General features: G+C 36.4%; 2 protein-coding genes and 1 long non-coding RNA gene across 4 annotated transcripts in view; all 3 read right to left on the reverse strand.

The window, feature by feature from the left end:
- LOC101886199 (uncharacterized) overlaps positions 1-25660 on the reverse strand; it is an 883799-nt gene that overhangs the window by 425162 nt on the left and 432977 nt on the right. The window lies entirely within an intron of this gene.
- Positions 1-25660, reverse strand: part of LOC148680967 (uncharacterized) — a 663035-nt gene that overhangs the window by 154045 nt on the left and 483330 nt on the right. The gene's annotated exons all lie outside the window — the stretch shown is intronic.
- LOC148680975 (uncharacterized) lies at positions 1868-21416 on the reverse strand. Of its 2 annotated transcripts, XM_088650290.1 has the most exons (4): positions 21366-21416; positions 17393-17542; positions 5392-7251; positions 1868-4219 (listed from the first exon to the last, which is right to left on the reverse strand). In XM_088650290.1, the coding sequence occupies exons 2-4, from the start codon at positions 17475-17477 to the stop codon at positions 4197-4199; spliced, it is 1968 nt and encodes a 655-aa protein (XP_088506416.1). In that variant the 5' UTR covers positions 17478-17542; positions 21366-21416; the 3' UTR covers positions 1868-4196. The 2 variants fall into 2 exon arrangements, with proteins under 2 accessions (XP_088506416.1, XP_088506415.1); XM_088650289.1 differs by having other exon boundaries at positions 1868-7251.

Genomic DNA, 25660 nt, shown 5'->3' on the forward strand with positions numbered 1-25660 from the left:
AGAGATGCATACATGACCAGAGAAATACATTGCAGCATAAGTCTCAATAAGTCTCAGAGATGCTGCAATGGGGTGTCTTTTTACAAGATCTCCCCCGTCCTAAAGCACATCTTACCTTATATACTCAAGTCAAAACAAACAGCCATAAATTCAAGACAATAAAAGTGTCACAGAAACCCTGGCCTGGTGAATTTGAGGACTTAACCATCTCTGAGGAGGGAGAGCATCTTATCAAGATCTTATAGAAGTCAAAAACCAAATCAACATATACTAGTGAACTATTACTGTAAAATTAAGACCACTTTACCAATCACACAGAGACATTTAAAATGATACCAAACATGAATATAACGCTGCAAGATACACCATGTTAAAACCTTGAACATTTTATGTGAAATGTGCTCTGATCAGCAAGTCGCTTAAAGGTCAAGAAGGGAGGCTTGGGGTGAAAGTAAAGGATGCATTCCTGCATTCTTCGATTCTGTTGTAGTGTAGCTCTGTTTCTCCAGTCTGTGTTTTCATTGTCAGCTGTGATTTGAATAGAACAGTGGAACAGTTGGTTTCTTCATCACTTCTCTTGTCTAATGAAATTTCATAACAGTTCTCAGGGTCTGATTTTTTAGATCCTTACAGAATAGTGCGACAAATAGAGTTAATTGCTTGCCATTTTTAGACTTGCTGTCTTTTTTTAGTCTCTGTGTGCAAAAACGTCTTGCCTCCTTTTCAGCGTTGGCGCTGTGGCTTAGTTGGTCAAAGCGCCTGTCTAGTAAACAGGAGATCCTGGATTTAAATCCCAGCAGTGCCTAATGTACAGGTGCCAGGGTTGCTTTTTGTTAAGAGTAACGAGTGTTACGCAGCGGGATGTTAAGCAGTAGGTTTCTTAACAAAACTCAAATCCTTAAGAACGCTGCTCGTTCAAGAGGGCTTTGGACGATGGCTTTATATAGCATAGTGTGGTAATGCCTAACCAATTGGACTTTAATATTTCAAGTCCAGACATTCACACATGCAGCGCTACCGTTGTTTTTTTTCTTTTCTTTTTTCGAATTAAACAATTGGCCCCTTTCACAATCATTTGTCACTGTGGCTTAGTTGGTCAAAGCGTCTGTCTAGTAAACAGGAGATCCTGGGTTTGAATCCCAGCAGTGCCTTAGGTTGTTTTCCGCTTTGGCCGAGGGAAAATCTTACCCATCTTAGGGAACCCCCCTTCGTGCCCATCGGTCAACTGCCACTCACACTGCAAGCTCCTGTGCAGGCTTCCTCCTTGATTTAGAATTTTCTGCAAACTTGGGAAAGCGCAGTCAAGAACCATGAAAGCCATTGAGACTACCTACTAGAATTTAAACATTGAGACAGGTTAATCAAACACTTAAATCAACTGAATATCAAGCTGAGATTATTCAGGGAGTTTAGATATCACCCTGATCCATTCAGTGTCAGGGTCTGCTACCTCAGTATAGCCATCAGGCCCTGTATGTGATGGTGGAGACTAAGGATAAGACAAAAGTTACAAACAGTAATAAACCACTGAAGACAAGACAAGAAATTTCCAAACAGTAATAACAACTGTTCAAATTAATTATCTCTATAGCTCAGCGGGTATATTAGTGTTTTTCAAAGTGCGTTTAACAAAAGCATTTTCATTCACTCATTTCTCTGTTCACTTAGTCCCTTTATTAATCCGGGGTCGCCACAGCGGAATGAACTGCCAACCTATCCAGCACGTTTTTATGCAGCTGGTGCCCTTCCAGCTGCAACCCATCACTGGGAAAACAAACAAAAGCATTTTGCAATCTCTTATTTGTTAAATTTGATTTTTAATTACTAATACCTCTATTAGTGTATACAAATTAAAATGTAGAACCTCTGTATTCATTCTAACATTTTATTTGCATCTGTGTTTTGTGATTTCCAACTGAGCACTGTGCTTATCAATTGTTATGGAACAGGCAGATATCAGCTCTTAGCTGACATCTAATGAGAGAGAAAGAGAGTTTTGAGCAATCCAGAATGAAAATGCATGTTTACTAAGTTTAAACGTACATTAAACATAACATTAACTTCAATACATAATTTTGTTGTAATATCTTTTTACTCAAGCCCGTCCTAAAACATATAAAACAGAGTTGACTTGCATTTTCAAAGTAATGCTGTTACAGTCAACAATAGTTTTAGATCTTTCAGGGGTTAACTGCATCCATCAAAGTATTATTTGAAACCCCCATTTATGTTACATATATATTATTAAAAAAATATATATCCAACCATAAAGCTGCTTGTTTGCACAGACTTACATGGCACATTATTTTTTTTTTATTCAGACATGTCTCTGTTACTTTTACAGCCAAAACCAAGCTCATGTTGAGGGCTAAACCAAGATAGCAGTGCAGTCACACAGAATCTTATCTTCTAAGACAAAACATAAGCTATTCTTGATTCCCATAATGTTACTGTCAGTTTATGTGCTTAGTTCTTGCTACTAGCCCCTCAATATTTAGATTTTAGCTTTTCAATGACAATTAAATACCAAAGGAATACTTTTTTTCTTCTTACAATCAGTTCTAAAATCATTTTTAAACCTGAGAGCTTAGCTGAGCCATTTACTGCATTCTGCTCTCATCTATTTCTTTTTATATCTGAGTTCAACACCAAAAGCAACAAGAAATTGAGAGGGCACTCTTACCAACAGCGCTTGGCTTCTGCTTGATGAATCTGCAAACCATCCCAAGATGTGCAAACTATCCAGACCGGTCCAATCCAGTTAGGGTCATAATTTTCTCGGGATTGCTCCTGGTGCATCATTGATCAATCAACCTCACCCTGATATTTCTAGGTATCTTATCTGACTTTTGTGGCCACTACTATTTAATGGATCCCTATTATAATGTTATTTTGTTATTTTTATTCAATTATTTCTTTCCCTAATAATCTGACCTACACTATTCTTATGGCATGCCTTTTTGTCTGTGATGCAGTTAGATAGCAGTGGTGGAACTCAATTACAATCTCGGGTTAATTTAGTCCACTACTAAATAGAAAACCAGTCCAGGTTTTATGCCCGAGAATGTCCCAAAAGCCTCCTAAACACCCATCAAATGAGTACTCTAACTCCGGGTGAAGGAGAAGGTACACCTCTCATCTACTGTTACACTTATCAGTATCGCTATAGGTGTACCACAAAATGCACCAGCTCGCTAAGGGATTCCACAGCAATCTACCACAAAATCCTGTGAATCCACTGGTGCCTTTTATTCACGTCTGAATAAGAACCAACAACATTCATTCACGTCTGAATGAGAACCAACAACGTTCCGTTACTACCCACTACTTCACAGACAATCCCTAGTCTTATAATTTTTTAATCTTCCTACCTTCATTTTGTTGATTGATCAATGGTGTTACCAGTAAACAAGTGCCCGCATCCTCCACCAAAACTGTAGGGATAGTTTACAGTTTAACCCAAAGAATGACCAGTCTGGTAGATGAAGAAGAGCCGGAGTCAGAGATTTAAAAAAAAATAAATTAAGTTTACTGAAGATAGTTTGCAGTTTCATTCGCAGAAGCCAGCTTCAACACTCGCAATGAGTTCCTAGGCCGCTCTGCTTACAGTTTCAACAATCGAACAATTATACTCTTTACACAAGTCCAGAAAGGGTGGGATCCAGGTAAACAGTTCTCATTGGTTACAACAGAAATAGACAATTCCAAATACATGCGTCAAAGAAACATAGTATCTACTTCCAGATATGGATGGCCTTAGTGTGTGCGTCAAAGAAAGCCTTGTATTTGTATCCAGATGTGGATGGCGACCTGATGCCTAGAGGTGAGGTCGCCCTAAGTTATTAGGAGCTGATCTCCAACCTGTAAAAAGCTAAACCAGGAACACAATAGACACAAAAGACCATCTGTGTTAAAGACTCAAGGATGTTTCTTGTACGTTCAGCTGTGTTATCAGGCTGGTTCAAGACTGTTTCCATCAACAGTCTGCTGCAATATCTTGGCTACACACAGTCACAGTCTGTCTCCACACAAAAAGGAATTACATTACTATTAATTATACTCAAAAACAGATCAATCAAAATGGCTATAAAATTATAGGCAATATATCAGGACAATAAAACAGGTGTCTTCTTCTCCTCTGTATTGGACCTCTAGTCATAGGAACAGATAGAGAGAGAGAGAGAGGTCTCCATGACCTATGACCTGGTTTGTGTGTCTCCTGAAAACAAAGTTAAAATAGACAGGCAAAAAGAGAAACAAGGACACAGAACATTCTTGCAGTAAGCAGTTTTAACTTATTCATTAGTTCAAATCAATTCACAGTTAAATACTGAGAAACAGGATGATGAAAAGGATAAACGGTGGTCCATAATGAGACGAATTGGAAAGCAGAAATCCTAATCCTTCATCCTTACACTGGCTGCCTGTTAAGTTTTGTATTAAATTTAAAATAGTAATTCTCACCTATAAAGCTCTAAATAATCTAGCTCCTGTTTATCTTCTGTCTCGCTACAATCCAACTCGCTCTTTAAGATCTCAAAACTCAGGGCTTCTGGTAGTACCTAGAATAGCAAAGTCGAGTAAAGGAGGTAGAGCCTTCTCTTTCATGGCTCCTACACTCTGGAATAGCCTTCCTGATAACTTCCTGAGGCTCAGACACACTCTCTCATTTCAAAACTAGATTAAAGACCTTTAGTAAAGCATACACTCAATGCATCACTTAGCGGGTTTCCAAACAAGTTTCTACATCTTGCTTATATACACTATGAACAGCAGCTACGCTAATTATTCTTTTTTTTATTTTCTTCATTTCCACCTGGGGATACTCATCCCGAGGTCCTCAGATTATGCGGAGTCACTGATTGGATCTAAGACCAGCGACGAGATGATCCCAAGGTTTCCATATCCGGGACCAGGCCGTATCCTGAGCTGCTGCTGCGCTGATGGTCGTGGGGAGTGGAGAACATGAGACTGATTCCAGCGATGCTCCAGGGACAGACGAGTTTTCGCTGAGGCCAGCTTCCAGCCTCCACTACTGAGACTGAAGCTCTGCACAAGACTTTTGGCCAGCGGAGAAATGAAAATGGTCGTGCCCAACTGAGTCTGGTTTCTCTCAAGGTTTTTTTTCTTCACTCCTATCAGTAAAGTTTTTTTTTCCCTCTCCGCTGTCGCCACTGGCTTGCATGGTTCAGGATTGGTAGAGCTATGCATCAATGGATTTGCTCTTCAGTGTTTGGACTCTCAGTAATAATTAAAACCACACTGAACTACCCTGATCCAATTTATTATGACTATTTATGTGAAGCTGCTTTGACACAATCTACATTGTAAAAGCGCTATACAAATAAAGCTGAATTGAATTGAATTAAGTGCAAGTGAATGGTTTCTTACCAGTGTGGCGCATCATGTGTAGAGTAAGGGATGATGATTCACTGAAACTCTTCCCACACTGAGTACACGTGAATGGTTTCTCTGCAGTGTGGATCCTCATGTGTCGATTAAGGTGTGATGATTTGTTGAAACTCTTCCCACACAGAGTGCATGTGAATGGTTTCTCTCCAGTGTGGATCCTCATGTGTAGATTAAAGTTTGATGATTGGCTGAAACTCTTCCCACACTGAGTGCATGTGAATGGTTTCTCTCCAGTGTGGATCCTCATGTGTTTATAAAGGGATGATGATTGGCGAAAACTCTTCCCACACTGAGAGCACGTTATTGGTTTCTCTCCAGTGTGGATCCTTATGTGTTGATTAAGGGTTGATGAGCGGTTGAAACTCTTCCCACACTGAATGCAAGTAAATGGTTTCTCTCCAGTGTGGATCCTCATGTGGTGATTAAGGTGTGATGAGCGGTTGAAACTCCTCCCACACTCAGTACATGTGAATGGTTTCTCTCTAGTGTGGATCCTTATGTGTTGATCAAGGCGTGATGAGCGGTTGAAACTCTTCACACACTGAGTGCAAGTAAATGGTTTCTCTCCAGTGTGGGTCCTCATGTGTTTATTAAGTGATGATGCTTGGCGGAAACTCTTCCCACACTGAGTGCACGTAAATGGTTTCTCTCCAGTGTGGATCCTCATGTGTAGATTAAAGTTTGATGATTGGATGAAACTCTTCCCACACTGAGTGCATGTGAATGGTTTCTCTCCAGTGTGGATCCTCATGTGTAGATTAAAGTTTGATGATTGGCTGAAACTCTTCCCACACTGAGTGCATGTGAATGGTTTCTCTCCAGTGTGGATCCTCATGTGTTTATTAAGTGATGATGCTTGGCGAAAACTCTTCCCACACTGAGTGCACGTTATTGGTTTCTCTCCAGTGTGGATCCTTATGTGTTGATTAAGGGTTGATGAGCGGTTGAAACTCTTCCCACACTGAGTGCAAGTAAATGGTTTCTCTCCAGTGTGGGTCCTCATGTGTTTATTAAGTGATGATGCTTGGCGGAAACTCTTCCCACACTGAGTGCACGTAAATGGTTTCACTCCAGTGTGGATCCTCATGTGTAGATTAAAGCTTGATGATTGGCTGAAACTCTTCCCACACTGAGTGCATGTGAATGGTTTCTCTCCAGTGTGGATCCTCATGTGTTTATAAAGGGATGATGATTGGCGAAAACTCTTCCCACACTGAGTGCACGTTATTGGTTTTTCTCCAGTGTGGATCCTTATGTGTTGATCAAGGTGTGATGAGCGGTTGAAACTCTTCCCACACTGAGTGCAAGTAAATGGTTTCTCTCCAGTGTGGATCCTCATGTGGTGATTAAGGTGTGATAAGCGGTTGAAACTCCTCCCACACTGAGTGCAAGTAAATGGTTTCTCTCCAGTGTGGATCCTCATGTGTTGTTTAAGGTATGACGAGCAGTTAAAACTTATTCCACACTGAGTGCATGTGAATGGTTTCTCTCCGGTGTGGATCCTCATGTGTTTATTAAATGATGATGATTGGCGGAAACTCTTCCCACACTGAGTGCACGTGAATGGTTTCTCTCCAGTGTGGATCCTTATGTGTTGATCAAGGTGTGATGAGCGGTTGAAACTCTTCCTACACTGAGTGCATGTAAATGGTTTCCCTCCAGTGTGGATTATCATGTGAATCTTAAGTTTGCTTTTGCTTGCCAAAATCTTTCCACACTGAGTGCAGGTGAAACAATTCTTGTCTCTCCTTTTCAAAATACCATCAGTCTGTAAATGAGTTTTTTCCTCAATTTTGACATGATGTTCCTCCTCTTTACTCTCATTCTCTTCAATTAGGTCTGAAATAAATAAATAAAAGATTAGTTTTCATCAAGTCTAAAAATCTCTCATCAAAAGCTGAAAAGTAAAAAGACACTGGAAACATTGGCTACACACACTTATTTTGATGCATGTTAAATGTAAAATAAAATCAGATCATATTTCGTTCAGTCATTAATATGTACACATTTAAGCAGATTAAATTCATCTTTATTTATCTACTGCTTTTACAATGTAAATTGTGTCATAGTCGCCTAACATAGAAGGCATTGTAAATCGAAACACTGTCAGTCTAGTTTTCAGAGTTTCTTACATAATTGATCATAAAAGTAATTTTGGTCACATTGATAAGACACAGATTTGAAAGGTGTAAATGGTGTGACGACCCCGGTTTTCCAGTTTGGATGTGGCAGATCCTGATTAGGTGCCATGGTTGCTCCCCAATTGGTTCAAAGCATATAAATGCGAGAGTGAGCTAGCTTCTGTAGGATAGTTTGGCTACTGGCCGTCCTTGCATCAAGACCATCTCTTTATTTTGGCAACCTTATGGTTTTGTTTGACATTATTTATGTGTAGTTAAAGTTAGTTATTTTCATCATATTCACCTAGACATTTGTTTGTTTCTTGATTTGTTGTTTTATTAGTTGTATATAATAAATAAGTTGCATATATAATTTTTTTGTTGTCTGAGCTCTTTTATGTTGCACCTCGAACGAGGGGTTCGTAACAATGGCCTATTTTTATTTGTATATATTCATAATTACAACAAAATGTTTTTCTAACATTTGTTTAGCAGACAGGGAATACTATGGATAAGATACTGTGGATAGAATGAAAGAACCGACAGGGAAAAGCAAAGAAGGAGGTGTTTGTTTCTTTATTAAGTCATGGTGAGATAAGAGAAACATACATCCAGTTAGATAATTTTGTTCTCCTGATCTGGAATACCTTATGCTTCGGTGCCAACCACACTGGCCACCAAGAGAGGTCACAGCTGTTATAAATACAGATGTTTGCATCCACCCTCAAGCCAACACACAGAGAAGGGGCTAAGGGAACTGAATGGGAGCATAAGCGAGCAGGAAACCACACACCCAGAGGCAGCGTTTATTGTTACAGGGGACTTTAACAATGCCAATCTCAGGAAAATCACTCCAAAATACTATCACCATATCACCACAAACATGCGTGGTGACCGAAATTTGGACAACTGCTATTCTCCGTTCCGGGAAGCCAACAAATCCCTCCCCCGCCCACCGCTAAGCAAATCAGATGACTCTTTTGTTCTGCTCTTGCCTGCTTACAGACAGAAACTGAAACGGGAACCACCCACCCTCAAGACGTTTCAAAGCTGGACGGACCAATCGAGTTCCATACTTCAAGAATGTTTTGATCATGTGGACTGGGAGATGTTCCGGGCAGCTTCTGATGACGACATTAAAGTTTACTTAAGACACCGTTACATGCTTCATCAGAAAGTGTATAGAAGACATGGTCCCAACAAAAACTGTTCGTATCTACCCCAACCCAAAACCATGGATTGATGGCAAAGTTCGAACAGCCCTATCAGTGTGAACCTCCGCCTATAAATCCACAAATGCTGAGGAACAAAAACAAGCAAACTACAACCTCAGGTAAACTATCAAAGCAGCAAAACATCAATACAGAGGTACAAGGTAGAGGGGAGGAGTATGTGGCAGGGACTTAATTACATCACAAACTTTAAAAGTAACAAACCCGCCACTGTAAACATTTCTGCATCTCTCCCGGACGAGCTCAACTTGTTCTACACCTGCTTTAAAGCCCAGGACAGCACCCACACACTGTGCGCTCCCGCGGCCGATACCAAAACCGCCAGCACACTCTGTTTCTGTAGCAGACGTAACAAGATCTTTCCGGAACATCCGGAAAGCTACGGCCCAGATGGCATCCCTGGACGTGTACTTAAAGCATGCGCACACCAGCTAGCGGGGGTTTTCACGGACCAAGGAGCTGGGAGAAGAGAGAACACACCCCCATCACCATCAACGGGACACCAGTGGAGAGAGTCAGCACTTTCAAGTTTCTTGGAGTACACATTGCTGAGGATTTGACATGGACTGCTCACACAGACGTAGTGCTAAGGAAGGCACAACAACGTCTCTTCTTCCTCAGGCGTCTCAGGAGGTTTGGAATAAGCCCTCACATCCTCCGCTCGTTCTACACCTGCACTGTGGAGAGCATCCTGTGTGGCTGTATCACCACCTGGTATGGAAATAGCACCAGCAGCAATCGCAAAGGCCTACATAGAATTGTGTGAACTGCTGGACGCGTAGTAGGAGGTGAGCTTCCCTCCCATCACGACATCACCAGGCGGTGCATGAGGAAAGCCAAGTGAATTATAAGCGACTCCAGCCACCCAAGCCATAGACTTTTCTCTCTGCTACCCTTAGGCAAATGGTTCTGCAGCATCCGGTCGCGCACCAGCCGACTAAAGGAAAGCTTCTTCCCTCAGACTATCAGGCTGATGAACACTTAATACCCCTCACTGCACACCATGTATATGTAGCATGCACTGCACTTTAACCAATACATACCTAAAACAATACTGCCTACAACTATGGGTACACATATTCATTATACATATCGCTGTCAACAATTATAATGCTGCCAAATTATTTTGTACTATCTGTATTTTGCACTGTCATTATATTTGCACTGTCTGTATTTTGTACTGTCTAGAGCCAGCACCTAAGCTTTTCACTCATCATAGCACACGTGCTGCTGATGATGTGACAATAAAAGTGATTTGATATTCATGGCCATTTTTTCTTCTTTGGCCTTTATTATAGCAACATTTATATATACCCCTACATACAAAACCCACAGATACCTTTCGGGTGCTTCGGATGCTTCTGATAAATGTTTTCAACAGCCCATAAAATGGGTGGAGTAAAGACAAACTTTACCAGTTGGAATGTGCGGAGGCTAAATCACCCAATAAAACGAAACAATTAAAATCAGTTAAAAACAGTTCAAATCCGATATTGTATATTTACAGGAGACACATCTGTTGAAAAATGACTATTCTAAACTTAGAGGAGGCTATACACAAATATATTATTCAAACTTCAATAGCAAAAGTAGGGTCATTGCTGTACTCATACATAAGAATGTACAGTTTGTCATTGAGTCAAATGTGCTGGATAAAAATGGCAGAAACATAATAATCCAAACTTTTAACATGTCTATGGTCCTGGCCTATGTGTATGCTCCTAATTGGGACAATGTACACATTTTCATTGATTTATTTTCAATTTTGCCTAGTCTTGACACACACAATTTAATTTTAGGAGGCGAACCTCCTGAATTTTATTCAACTGTGCATCAAACCTATTCCAGGATTGACCATTTTCTCCTGGACAAGCAGTTACGTCCCTTACGCCCCATTCACAAGGGGCATCAGTGTCAACGCTTCCCGTTCACTTTGAATGGGTGACGTCAGGCGTTGCCGAACTGCATTGTGGATTCGTCGACGCTGCTTCAGAAGCATTGTTCGCTGCAAAAGTTGGGACTTGATCAACTTTTCAAGCGGCGATGGAAGCATCAGCCAACAGATCGCTGTATGCAAATACACCAGCTCAGACTGTGGCCTATTGCTGTGTAAATTCATTGGCTAACGCTGCTATGACGATTACGTCAGCCTCAACTTCAGACACGCCCTCTGTCAAGCGTTGACGCTGAAGCCCCGTGTGAATGGGGCATTAATGTCAGCAGTAGAGTATGGTAGTATTGTTATTTCGGAACATTGTCCAGTCTCTCTAAAGCTATGTTTTCAGGCAATGGAATCCTCCAACATACATGGCGGTTTAACTCAAGACTCTTGGCAGACGACGATTTTGTAAAATTTATTGATGCTCAAATTTATTTCTTCCTTGAGATAAACGAATCCCCAGAGATAAGTTTGAGCATCCTATGGTATACTCTGAAAGCATTTATAAAAGGACAGATTATTTAATATCAAGCTAGCGCAAATAAAAGAATGTCAAAACGGCTTACAGAGATTATGAATTAAATAATACAATTGATCAGCTACACTCAACATCACCTTCCGAAGAGCTCCATTAGAAAAGACTCCTTCTGCAAGCGGAATATGACTCCCTGACAAGTGAAAATGCAGAGGATCTCCACATAAGATCACGCTAGATTCATTATGAACGAGCTGCCAGGTTATTGTGTTACCAACTGAAACAATCCTCAGCAGCTGGTTTTATAGCAGCAGTTAGTAAGGGTGAGGGCGGTATTATTACTGATTAACAGGGAATTAATGATCAATTTAAACACTTTTATAAAACCCTTTGCAGCTCTGAGGTAAACTAAATTGGACGTATTGAGAGCTTTTTCAATTATTTAGAATTGCCATACCTTTGTGATTCAGATCAGTTGGCATTAGAATGAAATATAACACCTTCTGAAATTGAAAATGCAATTAAAAAATTGAAAACCGGAAAAGCACCAGGCCCTGATGGCTTCGGGCCGAGTTTTATAAGAAGTTTACTGCCAAGCTAACACCACTGTTGTGCAAGGTATTTGATAAAGCTCTTGTTTTGGAGACAATTTTTTTAGGTACTTTCAAGTCCATAGTTTCGTAAAAAAACACTTCTCTCCTTCACTGAACCAACCATAAGCATGTTGGATAGATAAATTGGTAAATATGGACTCATATCAAAGGGGTATGATGTCCATGTTATATGAAGTGGTCTAAAGAACTGCCTCCCCTTGCCTAAATTGTATAAAGCTAAAATGGGAAGACGGACTGGGACTAGAAATATCAGATACAGCCTGGCAATATGCCATAGAACTGGTACACTCATCCCCTGTATGTATTAGACATGGTCTTCTTTAGTTTAAGGTGCTTCTTAGGCTTCACCTATCTAGGAGCAAGCTGGCAAAAATGTATCCAGGGTCAGATTCATCTTGCCCCAGATGTGGTTTGGAGCAGGGGCGTTCCGAGGGGGGGGCTTTGGGGGCTTAAGCCCCTGATGTATTGTCAAAAGCCCCTGATCTCTTGGAATATATTGCACTTAAATAAAAATATGTTGTATAACATTTATTTTGTTATCTAAGTACTAAAAATGACCACATACATCACGAACATTCCACTTAACGCAGCGTTTGTGTTAGGTAATTAAATCGTCAGCTGTTCAGCAGTACCTGTTTCTACCGGCAGGTGGGAGTGGCTCTGTTGTCACATGGTGTTAAAAAAATCCCGCCACTGCACTTCATTTATTCATTATTTTGAGGAGCTGAAGCTAATGAGGTAATACAACTCTTTCGCGAAACTGAATAGTTTTAACTACTGATGAAACTTGTTTCCCCAGTATAAAATGTGTGTAGTTCTGGTGATTTTAAAATAACTATAATCAGTAAAATGGGCATCATATCAATGTAAATACATGCGAGTAAGTACAAAAAAAAAACGTAAATTGTTCTAGCTTTCTAGATATAATATATATATGAGATAGCAAGTCACATCTGTTTCTGTAATAGTTAAATCACAGTGAGTTTATTCATCTAGCTTATTGTTATATAGCTATATTCTAGTGTAACATGCTATGTCAATTTGCATCAAATTATACATCGACTTTCTTATGAAAATACATAAAATGGTTGGAAGAGCACATACAGTTGAAGTCTGAATTATTAGCCCCCGTTTATTTTTTTCCCCAAATTCTGTTTAACGGAGAGAAATTTGTTTTCAGCACATTTCTAATCATAATAATTTTAATAACTCAACTCTAATAACTGATTTATTTTATCTTTGCCATGATTACAGTCATATTTGACAAGACATTTTTAAAAACACTTCTATACAGCTTAAAGTGACATTTAAAGGCAGGTTAGGGTAATTAGGCAAGTTATTGTATAACAATGGTTTGTTGTGTAGACTATCGAAAAAAATATAGCTTAAAAGGGCTAATAATTTTGACCCTAAAATGTTTTTTTTTAATGTAAAACTGCTTTTATTCTAGCTGAAATAAATCAAATAAGACTTTCTTCAAAAGGAAAATATTATCAGACATAGGCTACACTGAAAATTTCCTTGCTCTGTTAAACATAATTTGGGAAATATTTAAAAAAGAAAATAAAATTCAAAGGAGGGCTAATAATTCAACTGTATAAAACATTTATTGTTGCAGTCGTGTAAATGATCAGTTAAAGCCTTTTTATTTTTATTCAGATCTTATTTTCATTCTACTACAGCAACAGCTGGTTGCCTTCATCCATATTAGGGATTTCCTAGAATGTTCTACTTTTGTGAGGCATATATGGAATTTCTGCTCAAGTATGATTAAAACAGGCATTACATGCATTTAAAGTGCTACAATGCCCACATCACCCTATTTTGAGGAAAACTGAAAAAAAATTCCCTGAAGAAATTTAAAGTAAACATATTTCTAGCATATAGATCTTTATTTTTATTTTTTGTAGCCTACTACTTTTGATAGAAATGTTATTATATAAAAAAAATAGTAGCCTATTGAATATCAATATTTTGCAAGGTATTGAATTTAGAAATTCCATTATCTTGACAACACTACACCTCAGTTAATCACTCTGTCCAAATGAACATGTTTGTAGCTTTGTATCACATTGGATAACAACTCACACTATAAAATAAATCATATTTTCAGATTTGAAGACATGCAGAAAATTACATTTTCAAAAAACAAACAGAAAGTTCAAATCAGGAGGAGATAGGAGGCTCAAGAGGATTGATATGGCTCATAACAGACTATTAAATGAGAAGTGGGTTCATTTATCAATGTTTTTTTTCCTATTTGGATTTTACAAGTCTTAAAAACCCCTTATTTATTATTAACCATTTTTAATCCTGTTAATAAGATTAGAGTAGGTATATTAGTTTGGTAAATTAAAACTTCTTTTTTTATATAAATTTTTTAATTTGGGTGGGGGGGGAGGGGGGAGGCAATTTCTTTGGGGCTAAGCCCCTTATCCCTTTCGACCCTAGCAACGCCCCTGGTTTGGAGCCAGCAGATCTGATGTTCTGGCGATGCCCTAGATTGCATAAATTTTGGGCCAATATTTTTAGATCATTTTCATCTATATGTAATAGAGATCATTGCCTTTTCTTCTTTATTGGCCAGACGCCTGATTCTCCTAAGATGGAAAAAACAAACCCACCATCCCACAAACATTGGATATTAGAATTGTTATCACATCTTAAACTCGAGCACCTTAAGTACATCATCCGAGACTCAACAAAAAAGTTTTAGAGGTTTGGCAGCCTTTCCTCTCCTACATTGAACGCTCAGAGGTTATTATATCCTTGGTGAGAGTTTATCTCTAGTTTCCTAATTTATTTGATCTATTTTTATTAATTAATTTATTTTTATCTTTCACCCTTGTTCTTTATGGGGTGTATGTCTGTAACTATGTACCATGTTAATTTGTTGTTCAATATGTGTGTTGTTTAAAAATTAAAGACTTTGGAAAAATCAATTAAAATAGTTGAATAATAAGAAAGTAAGAAGTACTAAAACATAGTTTTAAGAAGTGTAATAATCCAATTAATCTACTTACAGTAGATGTCTCTGTCGAAGGTCTGTTAATGTAAGCTAGTTATTAATTAAAGAAGAACAAGCCTTTCTCGTACGTGACTTTGTTCTTTGTGTGACTGAAATGTAGGTAATGGGTAAGCAGGATGAGAAAAAAATTATATATTCTTCAATTATATATTCCTTCTATGCTAATCAAGGACTTCTGAGACATTGCAAGCATGGGATAGGTCCTCCTGGCTTGGCAGAGTTGATCACAGCTCCAGTACACATCTCTGCCATTTGCTTGCAGTAACCATGTGCTTTTCACCATACACAATTCTTCTGCTTGTGATCTTCCTTCAAATAGCTTTATCATGTTTGGTGTCATTTGACAGTTTATGACTTAAGCATTGTAGTGCTAAAATCAACAGAGACATTGATTGCTTGTATTTCAATATACAATATATTTACTATTGTTGAGTCATGGCCTGAGGAGAGTATGTTAATGTTCTTCTCACCCACTTTATCTCCTCAACTGTGCTCTCTCATGTTCAGTTCGTTTTGGGGGTTGATTTTCACTCATCTTTAACAATGCTTTGCTCAGGGTATAATACGTAAAGGTAAGTGTTGATCTGGGAGAATGGCTTTTACTCTGCATCTCCTGCACACGGCTGCGTAGCCTCATATGCTAACAAAGACAGTTTCACTGTTATTGTTGCTCAGCAGTGCACGTACAGCTAATTTCTTTATACTGTATGCTAGTTTGTTTCATTCTACTGTCTGTATATTCAAACATGTAACTTAATAATCAACTTTACCTGCTTTAAGTTTGAGATTCTTTCTCTTTATCAATGATAATAACAACTTTGATGGAGTCAGATAAATAATGGATTTAAACACGCCATCCTTCAACTGCTTTCTGTTTCTGATTATTGGTTCAGAATAGCAGTGTAAGCTCCAAACCTTACAGCTATGTTTCCATCAAAAAATGCCAATTAAATTTATTTGCAAAACTGGAATATCGCATAAAAAATATGCAAATAAATCAGTGTTGTCGGGCGACGAGGAGGCACAGTAGGTGGTGCTGTCGCCTCACAGCAAGAAGGTTGCTGGTTCGAGCCTCGGCTGGGTCAGTTGGCATTTCTGTGTGGAGTTTGCATGTTCTCCCCGAGCTTGTGTGGGTTTTCTCTGGGTGCTCCGGTTTCCCCCACAAGATCAAAGACAAGCAGCATAACACTGTTTTAAGGATCTAAAAATGTATTCTTTAAAAAGCAAAAAGATTTCAATAGCGGCGCCTGCTGGTACGTGAAGAATATGGTCAATACTGATAAACTTAACATCATATAGTTTAGAATACTGTACAATGTTTTATAATAATTAATTATTTTAGTGTCCATTTTCATTCAGCATATTTAAAATTAGAGTCATCCACGTTTTCTGACATACTTTAAATCAGGGTTTCTACAGGTGTCACCAAGTTAAATTTAAGACTTTTAAAGACATTTTTAAGACCATTATGAATGAATTTTTAGAATAAGGAATTTTTCAAATGGCCCAGAAGAAAAGGTTTTTTATTTGTCCTTTCAAAAAATATTTTTTATATAAAATGTTTAATAATACAATAATAAATCAAAACTAATAATAACAAAAATATTTTAGATATTTCTTAGCAAAATATTTTAGATATTTCTTAGCAAAATATCTATAATATTGTGTAAAAACAAGAGAGCTCGACTTGGATCCACACACTTTTTTTCCAAAATCAACTTTCTTTAAAATAAAAAAAACTAATTAACAAATGTTTTAAAAGTTTTAAAAACTATAATAAACTAAATCCATTCAAAACAATCTGTCCAGGTGGATATCCTCAGCAGTCTTTACCATTATGATAAACAGAGTTAAAATGACCTTTTTAAATAAAAGTTGAAAGTTTTATTGAGATGGATTGTTGGTGATTGTATGGGCTTTGACCAAATTGGGTAACAAAACAAGACCTACAACACAACATTTCAGCAAATTTAAGACTTTTTAGGGCCAAATTTTAGATTTTGGAATTTAAGACATTTTAAGACTCCGCGGAAACCCTGTTTAAATACAATAGCCCTGGTAATTAGTTATTATAATAAAGATTTAATTCTAACTCTGATACTATCTGTGAGAACTAGTAACAACTACTAGAAACAAGTTTAAACCCATAAAGAAGTCGATGAAAAAAAGGGAATTGTGATCAACCTGACATATGCAAATGGAAAGTACCTAGCTAACACTATCACTGTAATGGCAGATATCTTTTATGAGAATACTGTAGGTCAAATATCGTCAGCTCAGTTTAACTTTTTATTAATTTATTGTTTTCATTTATTTTTTATAGCGACAGTGCTCAAGGGCGCTTTACACAGTAGGAGAACAAGAAAAGCAATAACCTTAAGAAGGTAGAGAAAATGGGAGACTAATAATACATAATGACAAAAGACATGAGAACAAGTAACAAAAGAAACTCATTCCTGTCTTTCAATGAGTGCTTATGTGCATTTAGCAGAACTAGGCAGCACACTCAGGGCTGCAACATGGGTTTAATTTAGTATTCTTATTATTAAAATATATCTAAATGAAAACTAACTTGTTTGTTCCTGCAGATCTTCCTGTTTGACTGTAAATGTTTCTTCAATCTTCACATCTTCGCTCTCCTCTTTAATAAACGCCATCTTTATAACAGTGTGGAGATCAGTCGCTTCAGCAGGAGTTTTTCTCTGTGTTTGGACACTTTATTCTGTTTAAAATGAACAAAACAATGAACAGAAACAAAATAACTTCTCTTCAACACTTTCTTCAACAGTTTCTTTAAATGAGTGTGATTGACAAAAATAAATCAGGTAAGTCTGAGCAAGAAACAATAGCCACAAACAAATGACCTAATAAAAACTAGTCCTCCATTTATTTATATATATATATATATATATATATATATATATATATATATATATATATATATATATATATATATATATATATATGGCTGATTCCAGAGTTATGGACGTGACATTTGCAGTAAAAAAATGAAACGTATATTCTCAGAGAAGGTATATGTTAACAGTATATTGAAATATATGTTTATATTTTTCTTACTCCTTAACCATGGAGTTCAGGCATCAAAAAAATATCAGTCTATGCAGGTGTTTTATATTTAAAATGACGGCAAAATGAATGCGTTACGGACGTGACAAAAAAAAGACATGAGTTTTGTGAGTTGACATACTTTGTGAAAATTCTGTGAATGAAAATGCAGAAGCCAAAAAAATATATAACAGTCAAAAGGATAAGGGTTGGCTCTGCATGGGACATATATAATTAATTTTATTTAGTTTTTCATTTTTGCATTAATGAGGAAAAACTATCGTTACGGACGTGACTTGTCTTCGTGACTGCTCTGAAATTGACAGTTGACACATTATGAAAATCAGATAAATGCTTTCAAAACTTGACCAAAGACCTATTTGTGGATATCTGTTGGGTGTGTAAACCAATAAACTTTAACCTCTGAGACATCTGAATGGTAAGGTTGCACAATTAATCAAACTTAAATAGATATCACCTTGTTATATTTAATTCGTATTATGGCATGTGTGTTGTTAAAGGTTAACGCACGTTCGAATGTTCAAAACTCAATTCGGTAACAATGTTGCATGCTAACATGGTGCTTTTATACTCTGAATAATATAGAATTGATAATAAACATAATCAGCTATAATGGGCCTATGTTTAGCAGGCTCCTAAAGTTAGTGTTTCCAGACAAACTTGAATTAAATCATTGCCCGACTGTTGCGCAAGACCTTGTCTACGTGGAGAATATTTAAAATCTAGTTTTGTCACAGATATGGCAATATTATATTTGACAGTTTATTTTAGTTTATTCTAGTTAACGTGTTAGTTGATGGAATAAATAATTTAATTTCTCCACTCGCGCTTGCTTTCTTTTTCTCGTCGGCAGTCACTTCAGGACAGGTTGCAAAAAGTTCATACGCACCAGGGTGAGAGAGAAAACTTTATAACTTAAGAAAGGTTTTGTGTAGGCCATGTTAAACAAGCAGAAAAATAGTCATTGGTTGTAGGCATGTACGATGGATGACTATAATGTTTATATTTTTAGGCTATAGTTCATAACCGATTGTGTAAAATATTGAATTAAAAATTTACAGCTGCAGGTCCTATCGATTTTCTAACAAATTTAATACTCATATAATGTAGTTAAAGCTTAGATCAATATCAAGATTTTATTCTTATTCTTATTATAGAATATTCTTATTCTTATTAAAATAATTTTAATAAGCACTCAAGCGCATTTGCCGGGTGCTGGAAATCTTTGAAAATGTTTCAATTTTAATGTAGGCTATAGCCAATTTTTAAGCTTTGAAAGTGCTTAGATTTTGGATAAAGGGCTTGGAAAATGAATTGTGTCGCTTTGATAATTTATCTTTATAAATAGTTATTTAATTAATGAAATAAAAAACATTTATGCTCTGCATGAAACGAAAACTCCGGTGTGGCCTGACCCGCGGCGTGCGCATTTTGAGCAGTGGGAAAAGACCAAATGCATGGAGGTTATTGATTATGCGCCTTGCGCGCCTCGCGTTTTGTCATTGCGCGCTTTGTGCGCTCCAGAAGAAAAGCATGTTACCTCAGTGGCGTCTTTCATTCTTCAATCAAACGAAAGCAGAGGCGGGGTTTCCTTGGAGGTGACAGCAGTGTCAAGATGACTACGGCGAACTTTTTAATGACGGAGAGACTTGTGGTCGTTGTTTTAAGTCATCCAAAGTTGTATGACTTTACAAATCTTGAATTTCATAATGTTATTTAAAAATTTAAATTATGAAAACATTGACAGCAACACTCGCGCACAATAGACCAGCTGATTCAGTTGTTATCTATAGTGACATTCAAAAGAGCACCGTGCTCCTTTTCTTCTTGTCAACATAAAATGCATTGCGGAGCGCCTCACGACTCTGGAATGAAGAAGCGCGTTCGTTGTGATCGGCTTTTATGAGCAACACATATTTGTTAACTCGCATGACAGTAACACGTGCAAACACACGTGCTTACATATGTTTTTTGCCAAAAAAGGAAAATGAAAGAAGGATATTCTGGTCACAGTTTGACACAGGAGTTGACGAACCAGCGCTGATCCTGGTCGTCTGTGCTGCCTGGAGCCGCGTCATAAACTCAACTAGGCATATTCATGATTTAGTGCAGACTACAATCAACAAACCAGCCTTTTTTCCATTTGGAAAAAACAGCTATTAATAGTTCTTATATACATTTTAAATAGCCTAATCTACAAATCAAACAAAGACAAATATTTTATAACTTCGCACCAAACGGATGCTTTCATTTTACAGCTTATAAAACATGTATGCAAATTAATGCAGTATCACATGTAAATAACAAAATTGTTATATGCTTAGCCTATACTTTACAAAATGTATAGGTTCAAAGCCTTATGGTTCATTGTCATTATCTTTCACTATAGGCAGCGCGTGCGCACATGAACCGCAAGTAAGACGGAGGAAATAGGTTAAGTCATTATGGCCAATTATGGCAATATGTAAAATGTTGTTTTCTTATTAAACATTTATTTCTGAAATGTTACTAAAGTGGTTTATAGTTAAATGAAATGTTCAGTTCTTGATATAACATATGGATGTTATGTAATGTAAGTCAGTAATTGTAATGCAGCATCTTAATGAACAAATATGCGCTAGTCATGGCTTATATTAATAAGGAGTTCAAAAATGGTCACGTCCGTAACGCAAAATTGTGGTTGTTTAGAGCAAAGACCTGAGATGAATTGGCGATCATAATTAGTATGGACATATTTTGGCTTTGTATACAAAGTTTCATTTTATTTGTTATAATATTTATTCCACAATATAAACTTTTTCATTAAATCGTTACGGACGTGACACGTGACCGAAGCTGCGTGATGTCTTAAATATGTAGCTCATAAATCAAAAGGGCAGTAATGTTATGAAAAAGTAAGGGTAATTATTTATACTACAGACTCCAATCCTTCTGCAGAATGATTACTGTTAACATAAAGCATGGAAAAGGTGAGTCTTTAATCCCTTATTCTAAAGCACGAAATGTGGTTGGATTATAATGAAATTTACCATTGGCACAATCCTCATATTTCATGGATAAACAAACCAATTTCATTAAAAATTTAACAAGAGCACATCATTACAATAAAATATAGACCTTAATGAGCAAATTTAAATAGGTTTTGTTATTTTGGTCAAAAGTTTATTTTTTGATGATAAGGTTGACATTTTCATGGAATTGCTCATATATATATATATATATATATATATAATTATAATGTATACTTGTATTGGAATGACATTAAGCTAGTAAATAAATAAACCTTCATTAAAACACATTTCAGTTGTTCAAACAATAGCCCTCGATTACTGTTATTAAAATAATACTTCGTTGTATAAAGGATTAAAATAATAGTCAACCGCAGGTATATAATATCGAAAGGAAAACCTGAAACTTAAATCAATCGGTTTATATTTGTGTAGAGTTGTGAAACAAACCTTCCTCCAGTTGAACCGCAGCGCGGAAGCGGCGCAGCCTTATGACGTCACATAACACGCCAAAATAAAAGTCTTTGTTGTTCAGCTTTTTTGCCACTTACTGTTGCAGTCAGGACATCATAAATTTCACACTCCTTTTCACATCTCACATAACATATCTGCTCTCTCTCTCTTTCAAATACACAGACATTCAGTATTTGAAGTTGATCAAAACTTTTAATCCAAACATTTTTACACAATTTTGAAAAACTTGTTTAATCCACTAAGAATAAGTGTTTTTTTTTTTTCGTTTTTATTGTTGCAAAAAGTTTACATCACAAGACAGAACAATCAACATCGCAAGGCATATTTACCATTACAAATATATAAAATAAATTAAAAATGTTACAACTGCAACAAGGAGCAAGAAGCAGTACAAAAGATCTACATCAAAGGACAAACAAAATATTCTAACAATAAATATTATGAAAATGAAGTACAGAGAGCTTCAGTTATTTTACTTTGGTTTCTGAAATATTTGAGGCTTTGAGCCACTTTCTTTACCTCAGAAAGAAAACATCTTAAAGAGGTTCAGCATTTTTTCCACTTACAGCAATGAATTTGATATTTACCCATTAGTAAAATAAAGTTCACAACATCAGAGAAAGAACAATGTAAATCATCTTTGTAAAATAAAATATCTTCTAGAACAATAGGGGGACTGAAATCATCTTTAATGAAAGCCAAGTATGGATGTCAAACCAGAATTTAAAAGTAAATTCACAAGAAAACATAAGTGATCGAGTGTTTCTGGAGCAGAAGCTACACTTGTCAACATCAAAGTTAAATCTTTTTTGAATAAACTAATTCACAGGATATATCCTGAATACAATTCTGTAATGAGTTTCCTTAACCTTAGGTGCTACAGGTTATTTAAGATAAAAGGTAAAAGCTTTGTCCTCTACTAAGGGTTTAACAACTCCTAGATGATCACACTTCAAATCACCAATGATAAGCGTTTAAATTGTTTGTAAATAAGCTTGATGTTACATTTACAATCGAAAATATCAACATTTAATATTTTTAAAAATGAAAGAAAAGTTACAAGTATACATGGGAGATCAAAACAATTACTTTGAATTAACCTAAACAAAGCAATAGGTATAGCCTCGCAAATTTCAGTATAACCTTTATCTGTGATTTTAACTCTATATTTATTTAAAAATTCGTTATGAGATAGCAGTCCATTTACATCTAACAAATCATTAATGAATATAATGCCTTTATTGTACCAGTCACCTCTAAACAATTATTTCCTGTTAATAATAACAGCCCTTTTATTTCAAAGAGTGGATTTATGAGGGGAAAATTATGGGTAAATATCATTTTCCAAAAAAGTAGTGCTTGCTTATGAAAATTAGATAGCTTCAAAGGAAGTTTTGAACAATCATAATCATATCTTAATACAAATTCAAGGCCACCATTTTTTTAAACAAATTATTTGGGATATGATAAAATATTGAATAAGGCTTAGCTAAACACTCTTTCAGTCATTTAACTCTAAAAGTGCCATAAAGACATTCAAAATCGATTGCTTTTAAACCTCCTTATTCATACTCTTTAATCATATGATTCTTACGTAAATAATGTGTTTTATTTTTCCAAATAAATTTAAATAATATTGAATTAATAGATTTAACTATTTTGGAAGGAGTATATAAAGAATAAGTTAAATATATAATTTTAGGTAATCCCAGTCAAAAGAATTGAACCCAATATGGAAAGGTCTCTAGCTAGCCAATGATTTAGGGATTTTTTTCATACCTTCCATTTTAATATTAAAATTTGCACATTCTCTATTAACAGAATTTTTGGTGATGGTAACTCCCAAATATTTAACTTCCTCTTTTACTAGAATACCCTCTAATTCTCTTAAAGTACAATTCTAAATAGTTAATATTCCACATTTTCTTAGGTTTAAGGTGAATTCAGAAGCTTTAGGAAACAGAAATTTTGACAAGAGCTAAAGGGAGCACCTCCCTTTTTTAAAGAATTAATAGAGTCATCAGCAAACTGACTTAAACTAAAAGTCCTACCAGGTATATCAATACCTAAACTGTACTCTGAATTTTTTAAATATAATGACATAAGTTCAACAGCTATATTAAAAAGAAAAGGTGAGATGGGACATCCTTGATGGATTCCTCTTCTGATGTAAACTCCAGGAGATGATCCTGAATTCAAAGATTTACTACTGAATATATCAGTATAGAACATGGAAATTACCCTACAAAAGCTCGGACCAAACCCAAAAGATTGGTTGTTTCTAAAGATTTTCTAAAGACAAAAAGGATGCTCAATGGACTTGAAAAAGTCTAGAAATAGAAATAAACTTGTCTAAGGAATTAAATAACTATAATCGAGCATATCAACTATCAGTCTGATATGATTGTGAATACTTCTCCCTTTAATGAAAGCTGATTGTGTTTCATTTATTATCTCGCCTATACCTTTTTTTGAGTCTATTGAAAATACATGAGAGAGCAATTTAAAATCATTGGACAAAATAGTTATGGGTCTCCTATTATAAATAATTTGTCTTTGCTTGGCTATGGAACTAAAATTATTAAAATCTGCTTCATAGAAGTCGATAGTTCTGCTTTGTCTTTACTTTTCTTAAGTGCTTCAAAAACTAAAAATCTCATCTCTGGCCAAAAATGTTAATAAAACTCAACTGTAATTCCGTATATGCCTGGATTTTCCATTGGATATTTTAGAAATAGCAACATCAAGTTCAGAGATAACAATGTCAGATTCCATCATTTCTTGGAAGCTGTCATCTATAATAGGAACTTTATCTTTTAAAATGGAAAGAAAAAGTCAGAATCACTCTCATTAAATTTTGATTCATATATAAACATGAATAGATGTGATCATCAATCAAAGTTTTCTCTTCACTTACATTGTTATTTATGCTAAGTTTATGAATAGTTTTTGAAGATTGTCTATGCTTTACTAAATTTAAAAACAATATGAAGAATTGTTCTCCCCCTCCTCTATCCATTTCACTCTAGATCGTAAAGCTCCTTTAGCTTTCTCTGTATAGTAATCATCCAACTCTGATGGCAAAATACGAAGTTCATTTTGTTCTATATCTCCAAGAAAATCTTTATCACCATGGTCATTTAATCTAGATAAAACTGTTAACTGTCTTTTTTTCCTAAGAGAGGAAAACAATAGCTCATTACAGCAGAGTCATTTTTAACCTGATTAATTTTCAATTTGAGAAAAGCATGTGGCAAAAGAAAAAGAAAACCAAACAGCAAATAGGGAGAAAAGCATTTGCCAAATGCTTATATAAAAAGCTGTTTAAAATGTGTTTTGTGATTTATTAATACAATTTTTACTGTTTGATTAATCAGCCTTTAAAACATGGATTAAATAATAATGCAGTAATAAAAATGTCTATTTATTTATAGATTTAAAATGTATTTGTAATGCATTGATTTATTGATAATTAAATGACATTTAAAAACATTTAAATTGTGATTTATTCATGTACATTTTTATGCTGGTCTAAGCAGTGGCGCAGTAGGTAGTGCTGTCCCCTCACAGCAAGAAGGTCGCTGGTTCGAGCCTCGGTTCAGTTGGCGTTTCTGTGTGGAGTTTGCATGTTCTCCCTGCATTCGCGTGGGTTTCCTCCGGGTGCTCCGGTTTCCCCCACAGTCTAAAGACATGCGGTACAGGTGAATTAGTTTGGACTTCATGTCATGTAGGAGACATTAAATAGATCAATGATAACTGCAGAATGTCTTTCTGCTGTTGTGGCAAAGGATTCAAACCTGCGCGGGGAGACCCCAATGGATTTCTAGTCCATCGCCTTAACCACTCGGCTACGACTACAAGACTGCCTGTACTGCCATTTCTTTATGCCTAGTACACATATTGTGCATCCAGATGAAACTTTCATCAAGCGATAGCTCAACGGCAAAAGCTGTGGCTCCACAAAATGAGCGTCATACGCCAGAACAGGGACTTGAACCCTGGACCCTCAGATTAAAAGTCTGATGCTCTACCGACTGAGCTATTCGGGCTCCACAACAGTAATTTACAAGTAGGCAAGCTTTGGGTTGTGGTCGGCGCAGACCTTTACAGTACACTAAAGTTTACCGTGAGATGGGGTTTTAAGCTTATGGTTGGTGTGGAGGTTGCTAAAACACGACAGGTTACTTTGAGGTTGGGTTTATGGTTGTTGTAGGTGTAGACATCAGTACAACACAATAGTTTGGACTTCATGTCATGTAGGAGACATTAAA

Source organism: Danio rerio, chromosome 4 (assembly GCF_052040795.2).
Source record: "Danio rerio strain M-AB ecotype USA chromosome 4, GRCz13ab, whole genome shotgun sequence".
Lineage (NCBI taxonomy): Eukaryota > Metazoa > Chordata > Actinopteri > Cypriniformes > Danionidae > Danio > Danio rerio.